At 45.1% G+C, this 15,050-nt stretch overlaps 2 protein-coding genes across 13 annotated transcripts in view; one reads left to right on the top strand and one right to left on the bottom strand.

The window, feature by feature from the left end:
- Positions 1-3,897, bottom strand: part of ccdc57 (coiled-coil domain containing 57) — a 31,980-nt gene extending 28,083 nt beyond the window's left edge. For 4 of the 9 annotated variants that reach the window (XM_061664050.1, XM_061664049.1, XM_061664046.1 and 1 more), the window contains exons 1-3: positions 2,714-2,758; positions 2,525-2,574; positions 1,201-1,362 (exon numbers count right to left, since the gene is read on the bottom strand). In XM_061664050.1, the coding sequence (XP_061520034.1) occupies positions 1,201-1,355 (155 nt within the window). In that variant the 5' untranslated portion in view covers positions 1,356-1,362; positions 2,525-2,574; positions 2,714-2,758. Of the gene's footprint in view, positions 1-253; positions 1,179-1,200; positions 1,363-2,524; positions 2,575-2,713; positions 2,759-3,827 lie in introns of those variants that run through there. The other 5 variants (XM_061664048.1, XM_061664047.1, XM_061664052.1 and 2 more) reach the window with 5 other exon arrangements.
- On the top strand, positions 3,379-14,920 carry slc16a3b (solute carrier family 16 member 3b). 4 transcript variants are annotated; one of them, XM_061664056.1, is made up of 7 exons: positions 3,398-3,456; positions 3,833-3,937; positions 8,395-8,651; positions 8,730-8,873; positions 12,314-12,921; positions 13,000-13,180; positions 13,544-14,920. In XM_061664056.1, exons 3-7 carry the CDS (start codon positions 8,429-8,431, stop codon positions 13,864-13,866), a joined length of 1,479 nt encoding a protein of 492 aa, XP_061520040.1. In that variant the 5' UTR covers positions 3,398-3,456; positions 3,833-3,937; positions 8,395-8,428; the 3' UTR covers positions 13,867-14,920. The 4 variants fall into 4 exon arrangements, with proteins under 4 accessions (XP_061520041.1, XP_061520040.1, XP_061520043.1 ...); XM_061664057.1 differs by lacking the exon at positions 3,833-3,937 and having other exon boundaries at positions 3,379-3,456; XM_061664059.1 differs by lacking the exons at positions 3,398-3,456; positions 3,833-3,937 and adding an exon at positions 7,302-7,434.
- Positions 14,921-15,050: the final 130 nt, after the last annotated feature.

The raw sequence follows: 15,050 nt of genomic DNA, 5'->3' as shown, positions 1-15,050 counted from the left end.
AGACTCTAAATTGCCCGTAGGCATGACTGTGAGTGCGAATGGTTGTTTGTTTCTATGTGCCCTGCGATTGGCTGGCAACCAGTTCAGGGTGTACCCCGCCTCCTGCCCGATGACAGCTGGGATAGGCTCCTGCACGCCTGCGACCCTAGTGAGGAGAAGCGGCTCAGAAAATGGATGGATGGATGGATTTTTAAAAAATGGCTGCAATATAACAAAGAGTGAAAAATTTAAGGGGTCTGAAAACCTTCCGTACCCACTGTATGTCTTTCCACATCCAATGTCCTGGTTATTTTTGATAATCCACAAACTTCCATTGTATGGAGCTGGAGGCAGATATCTTGGAGACATATTTCAAAACCATTGCAAATAAAAGCAATTCTGTGTGTATGATTCAATACAGTAGCAGCTGGGTGGGGAAATACGCTCCTTTGTAACATGACTTAACACGTTAAGAGTTCAAATGTTCAAACTACTGTATAACTGTATTGTAAGCCATTGAGACGTTTTACTTTTTACATGATAGTAATCTTTTTATATAATGCAAACAGCCATTTCATATGGATGAAAACTTTTGTCAATTGAATTACAAAAAAATCTCAAAACAGCAACCAATCAAAAAAAGACATTGCTAAAGACATTTTTGACAGCAATGTGGAGGTTGTTTTGATAATCTAATGATAAGCCTAATGAAAGAAAGAATGGTATCTTAGGTCCACAACATTTCAGAGGTTAAGAGGTTAAGGTTTCTATAAATGTGACAAAGACTTCTATTACCACGCCCAATTAGAATTACAACGACATCAAAGACTTCCACAAAACTTCCTGTAACCCTGCAAGTTTGGAAAAGTGCTATATAAATTTGTATTATTATTGCTTGTTTTCAGTATATAATGCTTGATGACAAAACTTAGATGCATACTGGAGGTCTGTGTCTATGAATCTATGAAGGTGTACAATTTGGTGCTGATTCTAATTAGGAATGATTGGCCTTGGCAAATGTGTGCTCTCCACTGACTTAAGGAATATTCTCTCTTAATCACTCTTATCAGTCATCCCATCATACTTTTTTTTGTTGAGGACTTTGACAAATCAGACCTTCTACAGCATTTCCATTTTTATAAATGAATTCTAAAAAAGGCTATTAACATTGAAGGAAAGAAGGTAATCGCTGTGATTTCAATATGAGATTGAAGAGTATACCTGAGAGAAGAACACTCCTCCTTGGCCTTTTTAAGAGAATCCTCCAACACATGAATCCTTCTCGCATGAAGCTCCTTCCACTCCCTCTCTTTATTGGCCACCAGGGCCTCCAGGTCTCCCAGTCCACTGTCCAGGGGGTCTCCACCTGCCTGCATTCTGGAACTGGAACACACAGTCCAAAACACAACAGTGGGTGTTATAAGTCACATTTTACCAATTAAAAATACATCAGATGTGCTTGTATACATTCGGCGGTATAAATAAAATAATCAAAAATACACACAGCACATGCCCTGCAATTAGCTGGCAACCAGTTAAGGCTGTAGCCGCCTCCTGCCCGATGATAGTTGGGATAGGCTCTAGCACGCCCGCGACCCTAGTAAGGAGAAGCGGCTCAGAAAATGGATGGACGGATGGACACACAGCACAACAAATTGTATTGAGCTGCTTTGACAGTCAGAATGCACTGTTTTTGTTGGAGTGCTTTACATTGTTTTTCAATGCTGTCTTTGATTTCAAAACTAAAATCGAGTGTGGATTGAAAATTGGTGTACACTGTCCAATATGTGTACACTGTACAATATGCTCTGATATACCAGACAAACATTGGCGCTGCTGGCCCATTTTTTGGGGTGCTGAAGCAACTCTATAATGAATTTCAGCACCCCTAACATTTGAGCGATCCAAGATTTTTGGAAACTGTACTGCCTTTTTAAACGACGTAGAAAAGTGTAAAATATATACAGCACTTGGTTGAAATGTAATATAAAAATACAGCTCCCACCCATTGCCTGAAAAATGGTTTGCTTCAGCCAGTCTCTCACACCTCTCCTCCACTCATGTTTGCTGCATTTTATCGTAGGTCAGTGTTCATGTTGTTAGCTGGTGCTTTCTCTCGCTAGTAAACAATTCAGGTGGTCAGGCTGTCCAATACCACTGTCCTCTACTTGAATTGGAATGAGAGAAGTTAGTTGTTGTGTCATGTGCATGTGATAATATTAAATCCAAGTTGCTACTGAATATCTTACTGACTGGAAGCCAATTAACATTATTACTGTACTCCTTTTACGAGACAGAGATAAGCAAAGCTGAGAGGAGTTCAGATATTGTTAGTATTCTCAAAACTATATTTCTTTGTGTTTTTGTGCATTGCATTTCAAATAAAAAAAAAATCAAGTAAATGTTTAGCACTCACTATAGATACGCTTATGTGAAGTCGACTTCCTTTTATTTCAATCAATCATCTATCACAATTAATATGTATGTTTACGTTACGAAAACTAAACTAACAGGGAAATAAAAATCAAGTATTGCGTTAGCCCACCATATAGCTGCCACTGTGTCCTCGGTGGGTGTCGATAAAACTGTCCTAACCTGTTGAGCGTAAAAGTCCCCGCTGTTTACAGAGAATCTATCTTACATGTCAATGACACAAATTTACAAAGAACTACTCAACGCGTGGTCGACGACACGACGAAAGTGGACATTTATTACAGACTAGCTTGCTAGCTACCTTTGCGAGGGGGGTGTCAAGTGGTTTCCATGGTAAACGCACGTATGTCAATTCTTCCCTGGTTACAAAGACATAACGATAAATGGTTCCTAGATTCTACCACACAATGATTTGTCTTATTAGCTATCTTTATTTTTGCTCTAAACCTTTTAGTTTATTGTCCAAATCAATTCTGGCTTTGAATTGATTTCAAAATTACTGTACTCTTTATGTGAAGTCTCAACTGAACGTCCTTGTTTTCCAACCATAATTGCTAACGACAATACTTCCGTTCCCTTGAGGTGGGTTCAAGGTTTCCATGGCAACCGAGAGTCTGTTAATTTCTTCCCCAGCGACACAGACACAGTAATAACTGGTTCCTAGATCGATTTGTTTTAATTACCTAAGAACAAATTAGACGATAAACCACGTTGAAAGCTGCGTCAAAAGTATATTGAATTATACATAAATAAAATTTCTTTTTATACATAAACACAATATACATCCATCCTGCCTATATTTGTTCAGGGTCGTTGGGAACGAGTAATGATACGTAAAAACTGAGGAACAATGAGAATCTGTAAAATGCATGGCGATCACGGTATCAATGGAAATATGCGTGGGGACCTTTTCGAGTGACGTAACTGTGACACGTGCGTCCCACTGGGTTTGTCCCATCAGCGCACCGCCGTTTATAAAACCAGTGACGACAGCAAGTTCACATGGTCTGAAGCGGCTCTGCGGTCGACAGCATCTCCCCGCAGGTACTGTGTGATTCTTTGTGCTTTATCACCCGACTGTTATTTTACTATACATGGTTTATTTCATTTGCCGACAGCAACAGTGCTATTATTTACGGTAGAAGCAACACGTGTGTTTTTTTTTTTTTTTTTTTTTTTTTTTTTTATAAAAGAACGGGGTGATAAAATTTGGGAAAGGAAGGCAAACGTGTGTGTAGAATATCATATATTTGTCACAACGGATTCTAGTCGCGTAGCCTACTGCTGATGGTCATAATTACATTAGATTTGTAGTCCACAATGTGTCAACATAAGAATATATTGTCATATTTAAAAAGCCGTCAGGCGCTCTGTATAACGTGAGAATACCACAACAATCGTGAAATCTGCACTACCCAAGGATTTAGAGTTGAAAAGATCCTTTGAAGAGAGACGCCGCGGTCCTCACGTCCGCCAACCGGCTTGGCCCGGCAGCATCCGTGTGACGTCACACTCCCCGACACACGTAAGACGCAGCCGGTTTCCCAAAATAGTTACTACTATTGTAAACACGGACGAATTGGATACAGCTCCAGCCATTCATCAAAAACAAAAACAAAAAACATTTTGATGTTTATTTTCATGAACGCATGATAAAACGGAGGAGCCCCGATCGAGCCCGGTACTTTATCAGTGGCGTAGCTCGGGTTGCTATTGACAGGGCAAGTGTTGCCTAGAGACCCAATTAGCACCCTCTGAATGTCTTTAGTCACTACAATATTTACGATGAAAGATTCATAAATGGATGGTTAGATGGTTAATGGTTGAGTACATGGGTAGATGGATCGATCGATCAGGTCTGGCAAACATAGTTATGGTAGCCTATCACTTACAAACTGAGAAAAACCATACATATGTCTGATTGAGTCATGTCACTTTAGAATGGACCAGGGACAGCTTGAAATAATGCTAAATACAATGTAAATGTAAAAACATTTGGTTCTTTCCAAATAACAAGATCATTTCATAATAAACAAAATAATCCAAGTGTTTAATTGTTCAAAACAAATTAAATTTGAAATCAGAAGTCACAGAAAATTGTGTCACTCAAATATATGATTATGGCATACAGCTATTCTTTTACAATCTATGTTAAAAAGGCCTCTCCTTGAGCCATCACTTTATCGTGGTGGAGGGGTTTGTGTGTCCCAATGATCCGAGGAGCTAAGTTGTCTGGAGCTTTACACCCCTGGTAGGGTCACCCATGGCAAACAGGTCCTAGCTGAGGGACCAGACAAAGCATGGCTCCAAAAACCCTTACGAAGAACAAAATATATGGATCTAGTTTTCCCTTGCCCGGACACGGGTCACCGGGGCCCCCCTCTGGAGCCAGGCCTGGAGGTGGGGCTCGAAGGCGGGCGGTTGCATGTCTTGGACACTCGGATGAAGAGAGGGGCGGAGCTGTCAAGTGATCACCACCTGGTGGTGAGTTGGCTCCGATGGTGGGGAAAGGTGCCAGTCCGACGTGGCAGGCCCAAACGTATTGTGAGGGTCTGCTGAGAACATCTGGCAGAATCCCCTGTCAGAAGGAGTTTCAACTCCCACTTCCGGCAGAACTTTACTCACGTTCCGGGGGAGGCGGGGGACATCGAGTCCGAGTAGACCATCTTCCGCGCCTCTATTGCAGAGCCGGCCGACCGGAGCTGTGGCCGTAAGGTAGTCGATGCCTGTCGTGGTGGCAATCCCCGAACCCCTTGGTGGACACCAGCGGTGAGGGATGCCGTCAAGCTGAGGAAGGAGTCCTATCGGGCCTTTTTGGCCTGTGGGACTCCTGAGGCAGCTGATAGGTACCGGCTGGCCAAGCGGAATGCGGCTTTGGTGGTCGCTGAGGCAAAAACCCGGCCGTGGGAGGAGTTTGTTGAGGCCATGGAGAACGACTTCCGGGCAGCTTCGAGAAAATTCTGGTCCACCATCCGGCGTCTCAGGAGGGGGAAGCAGTGCACTATCAACACTGTGTATAGTGGGGATGGGGCGCTGCTGACCTCGACTCGGGACGTTGTGAATCGGTGGGGAGAATACTTTGAAGGCCTCCTCAATTCCACTGACACACCTTCCCTTGAGGAAGCAGAGTCTGGGTTCTCTGAGGCGGGCTCTCCTATCTCTGGGGTTGAGGTCACCGAGGTGGTTAAAAAGCTCCTTGGTGGCAAGGCCCCGGGGGTGTATGAGATTCGCCCGGAGTTCCTAAAGGCTCTGGATGTTGTGGGGCTGTCCTGGTTGACACACCTCTGAAACATCGCATGGACATCGGGGACAGTGCCTCTGGATTGGGAGACTGGGGTGGTGGTGCCCCTTTTGAAGAAGGGGGACCAAAGGGTGTGTTCCAACTCCAGGGGGATCACACTCCTCAGCCTCCCTGGTAAGGTCTATTCAGGGGTGCTGGAGAGGAGGGTCCGTTGGGAAGTTGAATCTCAGATTCAGGAGGAGCAGTGTGGTTTTCGTCCTGGCCGTGGAACAGTGGACCAGCTCTTCACCCTCGGCAGGGTCCTCGAGGATGCATGGGTGTTCGCCCAACCAGTGTACATGTGATTTGTGGACTTGGAGAAGGCATTCGACCGTGTCCCTTGTAGAGTCCTGTGGAGGGTGCTTCGGGAGTATGGGGTACCGAACCACCTGATACGGGCTGTTCGGTCCCTGTACGACCGGAGTCAGAGTTTGGTCCGCACACAGTAAGTCTGACTCGTTTCTGGTGAGGGTTGGACTCCGCCTAGGCTGCCCTTTGTCACCGATTCTGTTTATAACTTTTATGGACAGAATTTCTAGGCGCAGCCGAGGCGTAGAGGGGGTCCGGTTTGGTGGCCTCAGAATTGCATCTCTGCTTTTTGCAGTTGTTGTTCACGAGTGAGGGAAGAATGGAACGGGAGATCGACAGGCGGATCGGTGCAGCGTCTGCAGTGATGCGGACTTTGTATCGTTCCGTTGTGGTAAAGAAGGAGCCAAGCCGAGCCTACGTCTCTCGGCTTGTCTGGGAACGCCTCGGGATCCCCTCGGAAGAGCTAGAGGAAGTGGCTGGGGAGAGGGAAGTCTGGGCTTCCCTGCTGAGGCTGCTGCCCCCGCGACCCGACCTCGGATAAGCGGAAGACAATGGATGGATGGATGGATGTTAAAAAGGGATTTAGTGGAAGAAATGCTTGTAATATCTGTTAATGGTGAGGAAAAATGGGAAATTCAGTACAGATTTCCTGGCAAAATGGAAAGAACAATCCCATTTAACAAGAAAAATAAAGTAGGCACACTGGCTCTGGCCCTGGGGCCTTGAGTTTGACACCTATGATACAGATGGATAGATATATAGATAGGTAGCTAGTTGCATAGACACTTTAGAAGGTTACTCTGTATCTGCATCGCACACATACACAAAGCATGTTGATATCTTGAGACCTTTCATCTGACTGTTAGAGATGAGAAATGTTCCATTTGACAGCTGCTGTATGTGCGCGCACGGGTGTGTGTCCAGCGGATTGCGGCGGCCCGGAGGGTCTTAAATTAGTAATGGTGCTGATATTTCTTTGGCTCTGGACAGAACGGTGGAGCCAGGCTGGGGTCACTGACGCCGTGCCTCTGGTAGGAAGGCAGCATCTTTGACCTTAAATTTGGCACAGTATTTAACGCAAGCAAAAAAGGGTCTCACAATCAACATGCTACTGAACAATAAAAAGGAAAACAAAAAAAAGCTAAATCTTCTTTAAGATGGGGTACTAATTGCATGGGCGCTAATGAAACCAACTTTTTCTCTTACTTGTTTTACTTTAGTCCCGCTATATGGTCATCCACGTCACCAGCAGAGTTGCCCAAATGAGCTTGCAGCTTTCACGTTTTAGTTGGTCTCACTATTAAGTAATTGCGCAAACAAGTTTCACAATACAATGACGAAATATCCTGTCACACATTTCACAAGATTGACAGTAAGACTGAATAGGTCATGGTGGAGCTTAACTTGGAGAGGGAATATTAACCAGATGGCAGGTAATAGACAAAAATACACGTCTAAAAGTCACTCAACGCTTCGGATTTCGAATCGCCATCTGCTGTGACGTCACGTGAGAACTCAGCTTACCTCACAAGACTTCTGTTCAGTTAGCATTGAAGTATTAATTGCCTGCTTTTTGTTTGTTTGTTTCTCTCTTTGGCGTTTTTTTTTTGCACAACAATATGAGAAGACTCCAGTATCACCATACACATTATCACTTGTTATTCAAGTTACGGTCATGAAGAATGTTTTATTGTGTTTACGTTTTATCATTCAAAGTATGTAACTTGCCTTAGTGAGGATAAGCTTTACAAAGAATGGATCGATGGAAGTATTTAACTTGAGTTTACATTTGTGTGACAGTCGTTACAAAGTGAGTAAGTTACTTACTACACATCATAAATCTTCGGCATTCATCATCAATCGCCATTAAAATGTTCAACGTATTCTTTAAGCTTTAAACTTACAGCCATAAAGCTTTAAAACTGGTGCTAAACTGCATTTAGGGACTGAAAACTTCTTGACAGGCAGCTATTGGACAAAGCTGCTCTAATGTAAGTTGGAGAGCCATTGGCAATGGAATGATATGCTTACAAAAATTACAAATAAGCGTAAGCTGACAAATGCTTATGGCCTCACATCTGTCTGAATCATACCCGAAACAAAATAAAAATATAGTGTATAGTGATGAGAATCTAGTGGCTAAGGCGAAAGCTTTAGTAGGCTTGACAAGCTGTCAACAGTTTATCACCCACAGAGGACGCCGTGTTCCCATATTCGCTTCATTTAGTGTTCTCTTACACTTCCCCACATACCCCAATGCCTCTAACCTCCAAGTATATACACAATGACTTGAAATCGATCCACTGTAAATGTGAAAAACTCATTCTAACTGGGACAAAGAAAACATTTCTGGACACACATGGTGGTTGAAGGGAATAATGTGTTTTTTGCAGATTCTGAGAACAAGCACATCAACCTAAGAACGGCATGGGGGGAGCAGTGGTGGACGATGGACCTACTGGTGTGAAGGCACCAGATGGCGGCTGGGGCTGGGCGGTGTTGGTCGGCTGTTTTGTGATCACTGGGTTCTCCTACGCCTTTCCCAAGGCTGTCAGTGTCTTCTTCAAGGAGTTAATAAGAGAGTTTGGTGTTGGTTACAGTGACACTGCCTGGATATCATCCATATTGCTTGCCATGCTCTATGGCACAGGTAGGCACTTGTGTCACGGAGCTACACAGAAATATAATAGTGCAATAATAATCGTGTCCTCACTGTGTGTACCCCTAGGTCCTCTGTGTAGTGTGTTGGTGAACAGGTTTGGCTGTCGACCGGTGATGATGGTAGGAGGACTGTTCGCTTCGATGGGAATGGTTCTGGCTTCCTTTGCAACCAGCATCATGCACATTTACTTTTGCATTGGTGTTATTACAGGTAAAGTTCCAGGAAACACCCACTAGGCCCCTAGACCACGCAACATAATGACAACCAAGATTAGACCTGGATGAATCATCTGCTATCAAACAGCTAATAATAATCCATCCATCCATTTTCTACCGCTTATCCGAGGTCGGGTCGCGGGGGCAGTAGCTTTAGCAGGGACGCCCACGCTTCCCTCTCCCCAGCCACTTCATCCAGCTCTTCCGGGGGGATCCCGAGGCATTCCCAGGCCAGCCGAAGGACGTAGTCTCTCCAGCTGGTCCTGGGTCGTCCCCGGGGTCTCCTCCCGGTGGGACGTGCCCGGAACACCTCACCAGGGAGGCGTCCGGGAGGCATCCGAATCAGATGCCCCAGCCACCTCATCTGGCTCCTCTCAATGTGGAGGAGCAGCGACTCTACTCTGAGATCCTCCCGGATGACCGAGCTTCTCACCCTATCTCCGAAGGAGAGCCCGGACACCCTGCGGAGGAAAATCATTTCGGCCGCTTGTATCCGGGATCTTGTTCTTTCGGTCACGACCCACAGCTCGTGGCCATAGGTGACGGTAGGAACGTAGATCGACCGGTAAATTGAGAGCTTCGCCTTTCGGCTTAGCTCCTTCTTTACCACAACGGACCTATACAAAGTCCGCATCACTGCAGACGCTCCACCGATCCGCCTGTCGATCTCCCGTTCCATTCTTCCCTCACTTGTGAACAAGACCCCAAGATACTTGAACTCCTCCACTTGGGGCAGGATCTCATCCCCGACCTGGAGAGGGCACGCCACCCTTATCCGACTGAGGACAATGGTCTCAGATTTGGAGGTGCTGATTCTCATCCCAGCCGCTTCACACTCGGCTGCGAACCGGTCCAGTGAGAGTTGGAGATCACGGCTTGGTGAAGCCAACAGAACCACATAATCTTCAAAAAACAGAGATGCAATACTGAGGCCACCAAACCGGACCCCCTCTACGCCTCGGCTGCGCCTAGAAATTCTGTCCATGAAAGTTATGAACAGAATCGGTGACAAGGGGCAGCCTTGGCGGAGTCCAACCCTCACCGGGAACGAGTCCGATTTACTGCTGGATATGCGGACCAAACTCTGACTCCGGTCGTACAGCCCGTATCAGAGGGTTCGGTACCCCATACTCCTGCAGCACCCTCCACAGGACTCCGCGAGGGACACGGTCGAACGCCTTCGCCAAGTCCACAAAACACATGTAGACTGGTTGGGCGAACTCACATGCTTCTCCTGAATCTGAGATTCAGGAGAAGCATGAAGCTTTTTAACCAACCTCAGTGACCTCAAACCCAGAGATAGGAGAGCCCGCCTCAGAGAACCCACACTCTGCTTCCTCATGGGAAGGCGTGTCGGTGGAATTGAGGAGGTCTTCGAAGTATTCTCCCCACCGACTCACAACCTCCCGAGTCGAGGTCAGCAGCGCCCCATCCCCACTATACACAGTGTTGGTGGTGCAATGCTTTCCTCTCCTGAGACGCCGGATAGTGGACCAGAACTTCCTCTAAGCCGTCCGTAAGTCTTTCTCCATGGCCTCACCGAACTCCTCCTATACTAGAGTTTTTGCTTCAGCGACCACCAAAGCTGCATTCTGCTTGGCCAGCCGGTACCCATCAGCTGCCTCAGAAGTCCCACCGGCCAAAAAAGCCCGATAGGACTCCTTCTTCAGCTTGACGGCATCCCTCACTGTTGGTGTCCACCAACGGGTTCGGGGATTGCCGCCACGACAGGCCACAGCTCTGGTCGGCCGCCTCAGCAATGGAGGCGCGGAACATGGTCCACTCGGACTCCATGTCCCCCGCCTCCCCCGAAACATGAGCAAAGTTCTGTCGGAGGTGGGAGTTGAAACTCCTTCTGACAGGGGATTCTGCCAGACGTTCCCAGCAGACCCTCACAATACGTTTTGGCCTGCCACATTGGATCAGCATCTTCCCCCAGCAGCTAATAATAATTACTGTTGCTAAACATAAATATGTATTACTTTACAAATATGTTTACTGTTGGGCTGTGGGGTGCATACATACAACTTGTAACGTTTAGCCCCCCGAACTCACTGAATGAATATGGTGTCGAATTGACTGAATACTCAAAGCGGCTCAGAAAACAAAATCCGAACAAACAATTTATAAACTAAAGATGCATAGTTGTAGATGGACCACAATGTAATTGTACTGCACGTTTTCTGGCATTCTAATTTGCAAGTAGAATCAAACAGAGTGTAGTTGCGCCACCTAGTGGAGAAATTGGTGAATTGTAGTTGTCTTAAAACATTTTGTTAAAAGGGGGGGGGGGGGCCCATGTAAATAATCATAAAATATATAACGTCATTTAAAGAGCTACTACATCATTACAGAGATATAAGAATGATTTGGGTAATTTAGGCAGCTGTGGCATAAGTCTTACATTGAGTGCTAGACATACACATTTGTTCATCATTTTATATAAATATATATTGTTTGACCTAGAATTAGGTAGGATTTCACAGATAATCAATGCACTCTATTTAATGAAAACATTTATTTTGTGGTTAGTTGGGTGTCCCAGCTGCTTTGAAATGATGGGCAAAAGAATGTATTTCTGCCATTTTGGTGGATTGCTCATTTGTGGCGTGCGCCACTGTGTGTTACTGTTATTGTTGGTGTCTGTTTCGCACTTCAAATCCCGTCCCGGCCTGTGTGGAGTTTGCATGTTCTCCCCGCGCCTGGGTGGGTTTTCAGTTTCCTCCCACATCCCAAAAACATGCGTGGTAGAAAAAAAAAATTGCCCGTAGGTGTGAATGTGAGTGCGAATGGTTGTTTGTTTCTATGTGCCCTGGGATTGGCTGGCGACCGGTTCAGGGTGTACCCCGCCTCTCGCCCGAGGATAGCTGGGATAGGCTCCAGCAGCCTCCGACCCTAGTGAGGATAAGCGGTAATGAAATTGGATGGATGGATGTTTCCCACTGCTTAACTTTCTGTATCATTTCCCACTAACTCAAACCTAGTTTTGTACTAGAGGTACTAGAGTAAAGATTAGTGTTGCTTGAATCACAATACAGGGGCCAGGATTTTTCAGGCCTGAGGCTCAACTAAACCGCTTCACTTTCAACATACAGTAGCCACATGAAAGAAAATAAAGAACCTGCAGCTTACTTATTCTTGTTGCGAAAAATGAGTTCATGTCAACATGAAGGCAGTCTGTCCAGCAGATGCAACATAATGGGCTAACTTGGCTACCTTGCGTTAACTCACTCTAATGCCTCACTCAGTGTGTAGGGTTGCAACCGAGGTATGGGAGTAGTAGTGCAATCGATTATGATTCGCATCACCAACAAATAATCAAATGCTTAAATGAGAAATCTCTATCTGATGTAATTTTTTCTTTGTATTGGCCTATCACGTGGGAGTCACATGGTTCTCAGTTATTTCTGTAACGCTGCCCTCTTATCTCTCCAGGTCTGGGCCTGGCATTGAATTTCCAGCCATCGCTGATAATGCTCAATCGGTACTTCAGTGAGAAGCGACCTTTGGCCAACGGCCTGGCAGCTGCGGGCAGCCCTGTGGCACTGTGTTGTCTCTCCCCCCTGGGACAAATTCTTCAGTACCAGTACGGCTGGAGAGGTGGTTTCCTCATACTGGGGGGAATTCTGCTCAACTGCTGCGCCTGTGGTGCCCTAATGAGGCCCCTCTTGCCGCCAAAGAAACCTCAAGAGTTTGAGGATGGTCATCTTACAGCTACAGAGGAGAAAAAGTCCAAGCCAAAAAAGAAACTGCTAGACTTCAGTGTGTTTAAGGACAGAGGATTTGTCATCTATACTGTTGCGGCCTCGATTATGGTGCTGGGCTTGTTTGTGCCACCTGTGTTCGTGGTCAACTATGCTAAAGGACTCGGCTACGAGGACACTACTTCAGCCCTGCTGCTCACAATTTTGGGATTCGTAGATATGTTTGCCCGTCCTCTGTGTGGAATCATTGCAGGCCTTAAGTGGGTACGGCCAAGGTGCGTCTACCTGTTCAGTTTTGCTATGCTCTTCAACGGCGTCACTGATCTCATTGGATCACGGGTAAGGATAAAGGCTATTGAACTATATTTAATGCACAGCAGTCATCTTTGAAAGCGTCCTTCTTGTCTTGGAATTCAGGCAAACACCTATGGAGGTCTGGTGGTCTTCTGCATCTTCTTTGGCATGTCATATGGCATGGTGGGAGCCTTACAGTTTGAGGTTCTAATGGCTATTGTGGGGACAGACAAGTTTTCCAGTGCCATTGGCCTTGTGCTGCTGATGGAAGCCATAGCTGTATTAGTGGGCCCTCCTGGAGCAGGTAAGAACACTCAAATCTGAATGCGTCACTTGAGTGGGTAAGGTACTCATAAGAAGATGTGAAATGCACAATGGTCCATAATTTTTCATAGGATTTAGAACATTCTTGATACAATGGAGTCAGGGTTATGAAAGGCTGCTTGCTTATCATGCTAAAATGGGAAGGACGGAGGTGAAGAAATATGGTGGGAAAACCAAATCTTGAGTGGCTAACGTTTTGTGAATGTCAAAGCGTAAGTGTAAAAACATTTAATATAGAAAGTAAGCATTTCAACCACACAATGAAAACAAATGGGACGCAAGTATGTTGTAAGTCATGGGTGTATTTTACCTAAATGATAGTGGCTAATGTCCTCTCCGCCAGGTCGCCTCTTGGATGCCACTCATCAGTACATGTACGTCTTCTTGTTGGCGGGCTGCGAGGTCACATTGTCAGCCATTGTGATCGCCCTGGGTAACTTCCTGTGCATCACAAGAAAACAGGAAGATCCGGAGGCTAAACTGGAAATGGCTGTGACGACTGCAGAGATGGAGAGCCTCCACATTGAGACAGAGGGCCCAGATGGGGAGAAGCGGGAAGAAGAGGAAAGGGGACAATACAATGGCAAAGCTCGCGATTTGCATGGAGGGGGGGATAATGCGCAGAAGGATGGTGGAGAAGAGAATACTGAAGGCTCATCATTATAAAGATGTAAGAAAAGACACTATCAGTATCATGAGGACAAACATAAAAGCACCAAGTACGATCACTGCCATACTGATTGGTTGATATGCAGTATTGCGTAAAAGGAAGAAAGCTAGGGAAGTAAATGGCTTTTACCTCAATACTGTACTGTACTTGTGAATTCAGATACTTCCTCTCAATTCTTTAGTTTATACTCTGCCCCTGCCACCTCATGAACATTTCATGAGCACTACCAAGGGCATCCCCCCCCCCCAAATAAAATCCTTTTAGCATCTCATAGCCTGAATCAGAAAATGAGTTTGCTCATACGTCATCTTAAAGGTGTGGTTTAAGTGGTTGTATGCAGGTTTAGATAGTAACCACTTTGAGCGTGTTACTTGGGTTGTACTTTGCAGTGGTGTACAACAGGACTGCAGACCACTTTGGAATATCTTGCCAAGCTTGTGTAGTTCAATATATTATAAAAAGCAATAAGCCTAAAAAACCCAATGGTTATTCTGTATTGGTGTGTGTGTGTGTAAAATACATAAAGAGTGTAAGTAAACATTGAATCTTCTTTCAGGGATTATGCTAAAAACAACTAAAGAACCACTCACGCCATTTTACCAGTGACCATGACTAGTTTCATGTACTGCCAAGTCCTGAGATCCACTTTTATATAATTTTTTTCCCCCCCTTTTAGATCACAACATTGTCGATGGTGCAAATGTAAGACATTCCCCCAGAAAAGCTTGCTATTGTAGCTCTATTGTCTATGCTGCAACATTGTTTTTTTGTCCCTTATGTTTTTTAATACTCGATGCTGCTTTAGGCAATTGCCTTTATCATTTCACCAGTGAAGAAAACTTGATTTGTGTCAATTTTATTTGTTCTTTGTGATGCAAGACTGGTGTGATGCCGTGTTGTGTCAGGGTCAATAGATGTTGTGATGTCTGCTTTCTATAAAAATGTCAAACACTAGTGTGAACCCAACTTACATTGCACATTTCACTATTTTGACTAAGGCAATGTGACACCGCATGCTTCTTGCACTATATTCTATTGAAAAATAAATGTAGATGTGTATCTTTGTTGCATTGTTTTTAGTTTTTGTCTACAGTGGAAGTTGACATTTCTCTGCTTTACTTAGTTCTACCTTAGTAGAACTATTTAGATCATTTAAAAGACAGCAGTATCCCATTATGCA

Source organism: Phycodurus eques, chromosome 19, assembly GCF_024500275.1.
Source record: "Phycodurus eques isolate BA_2022a chromosome 19, UOR_Pequ_1.1, whole genome shotgun sequence".
In the NCBI taxonomy this organism is placed as follows: Eukaryota; Metazoa; Chordata; class Actinopteri; order Syngnathiformes; family Syngnathidae; genus Phycodurus; species Phycodurus eques.
The sequence above is the reverse complement of the archived record's forward strand: the minus strand, read 5'-3'. Positions and strand labels throughout refer to the sequence as shown.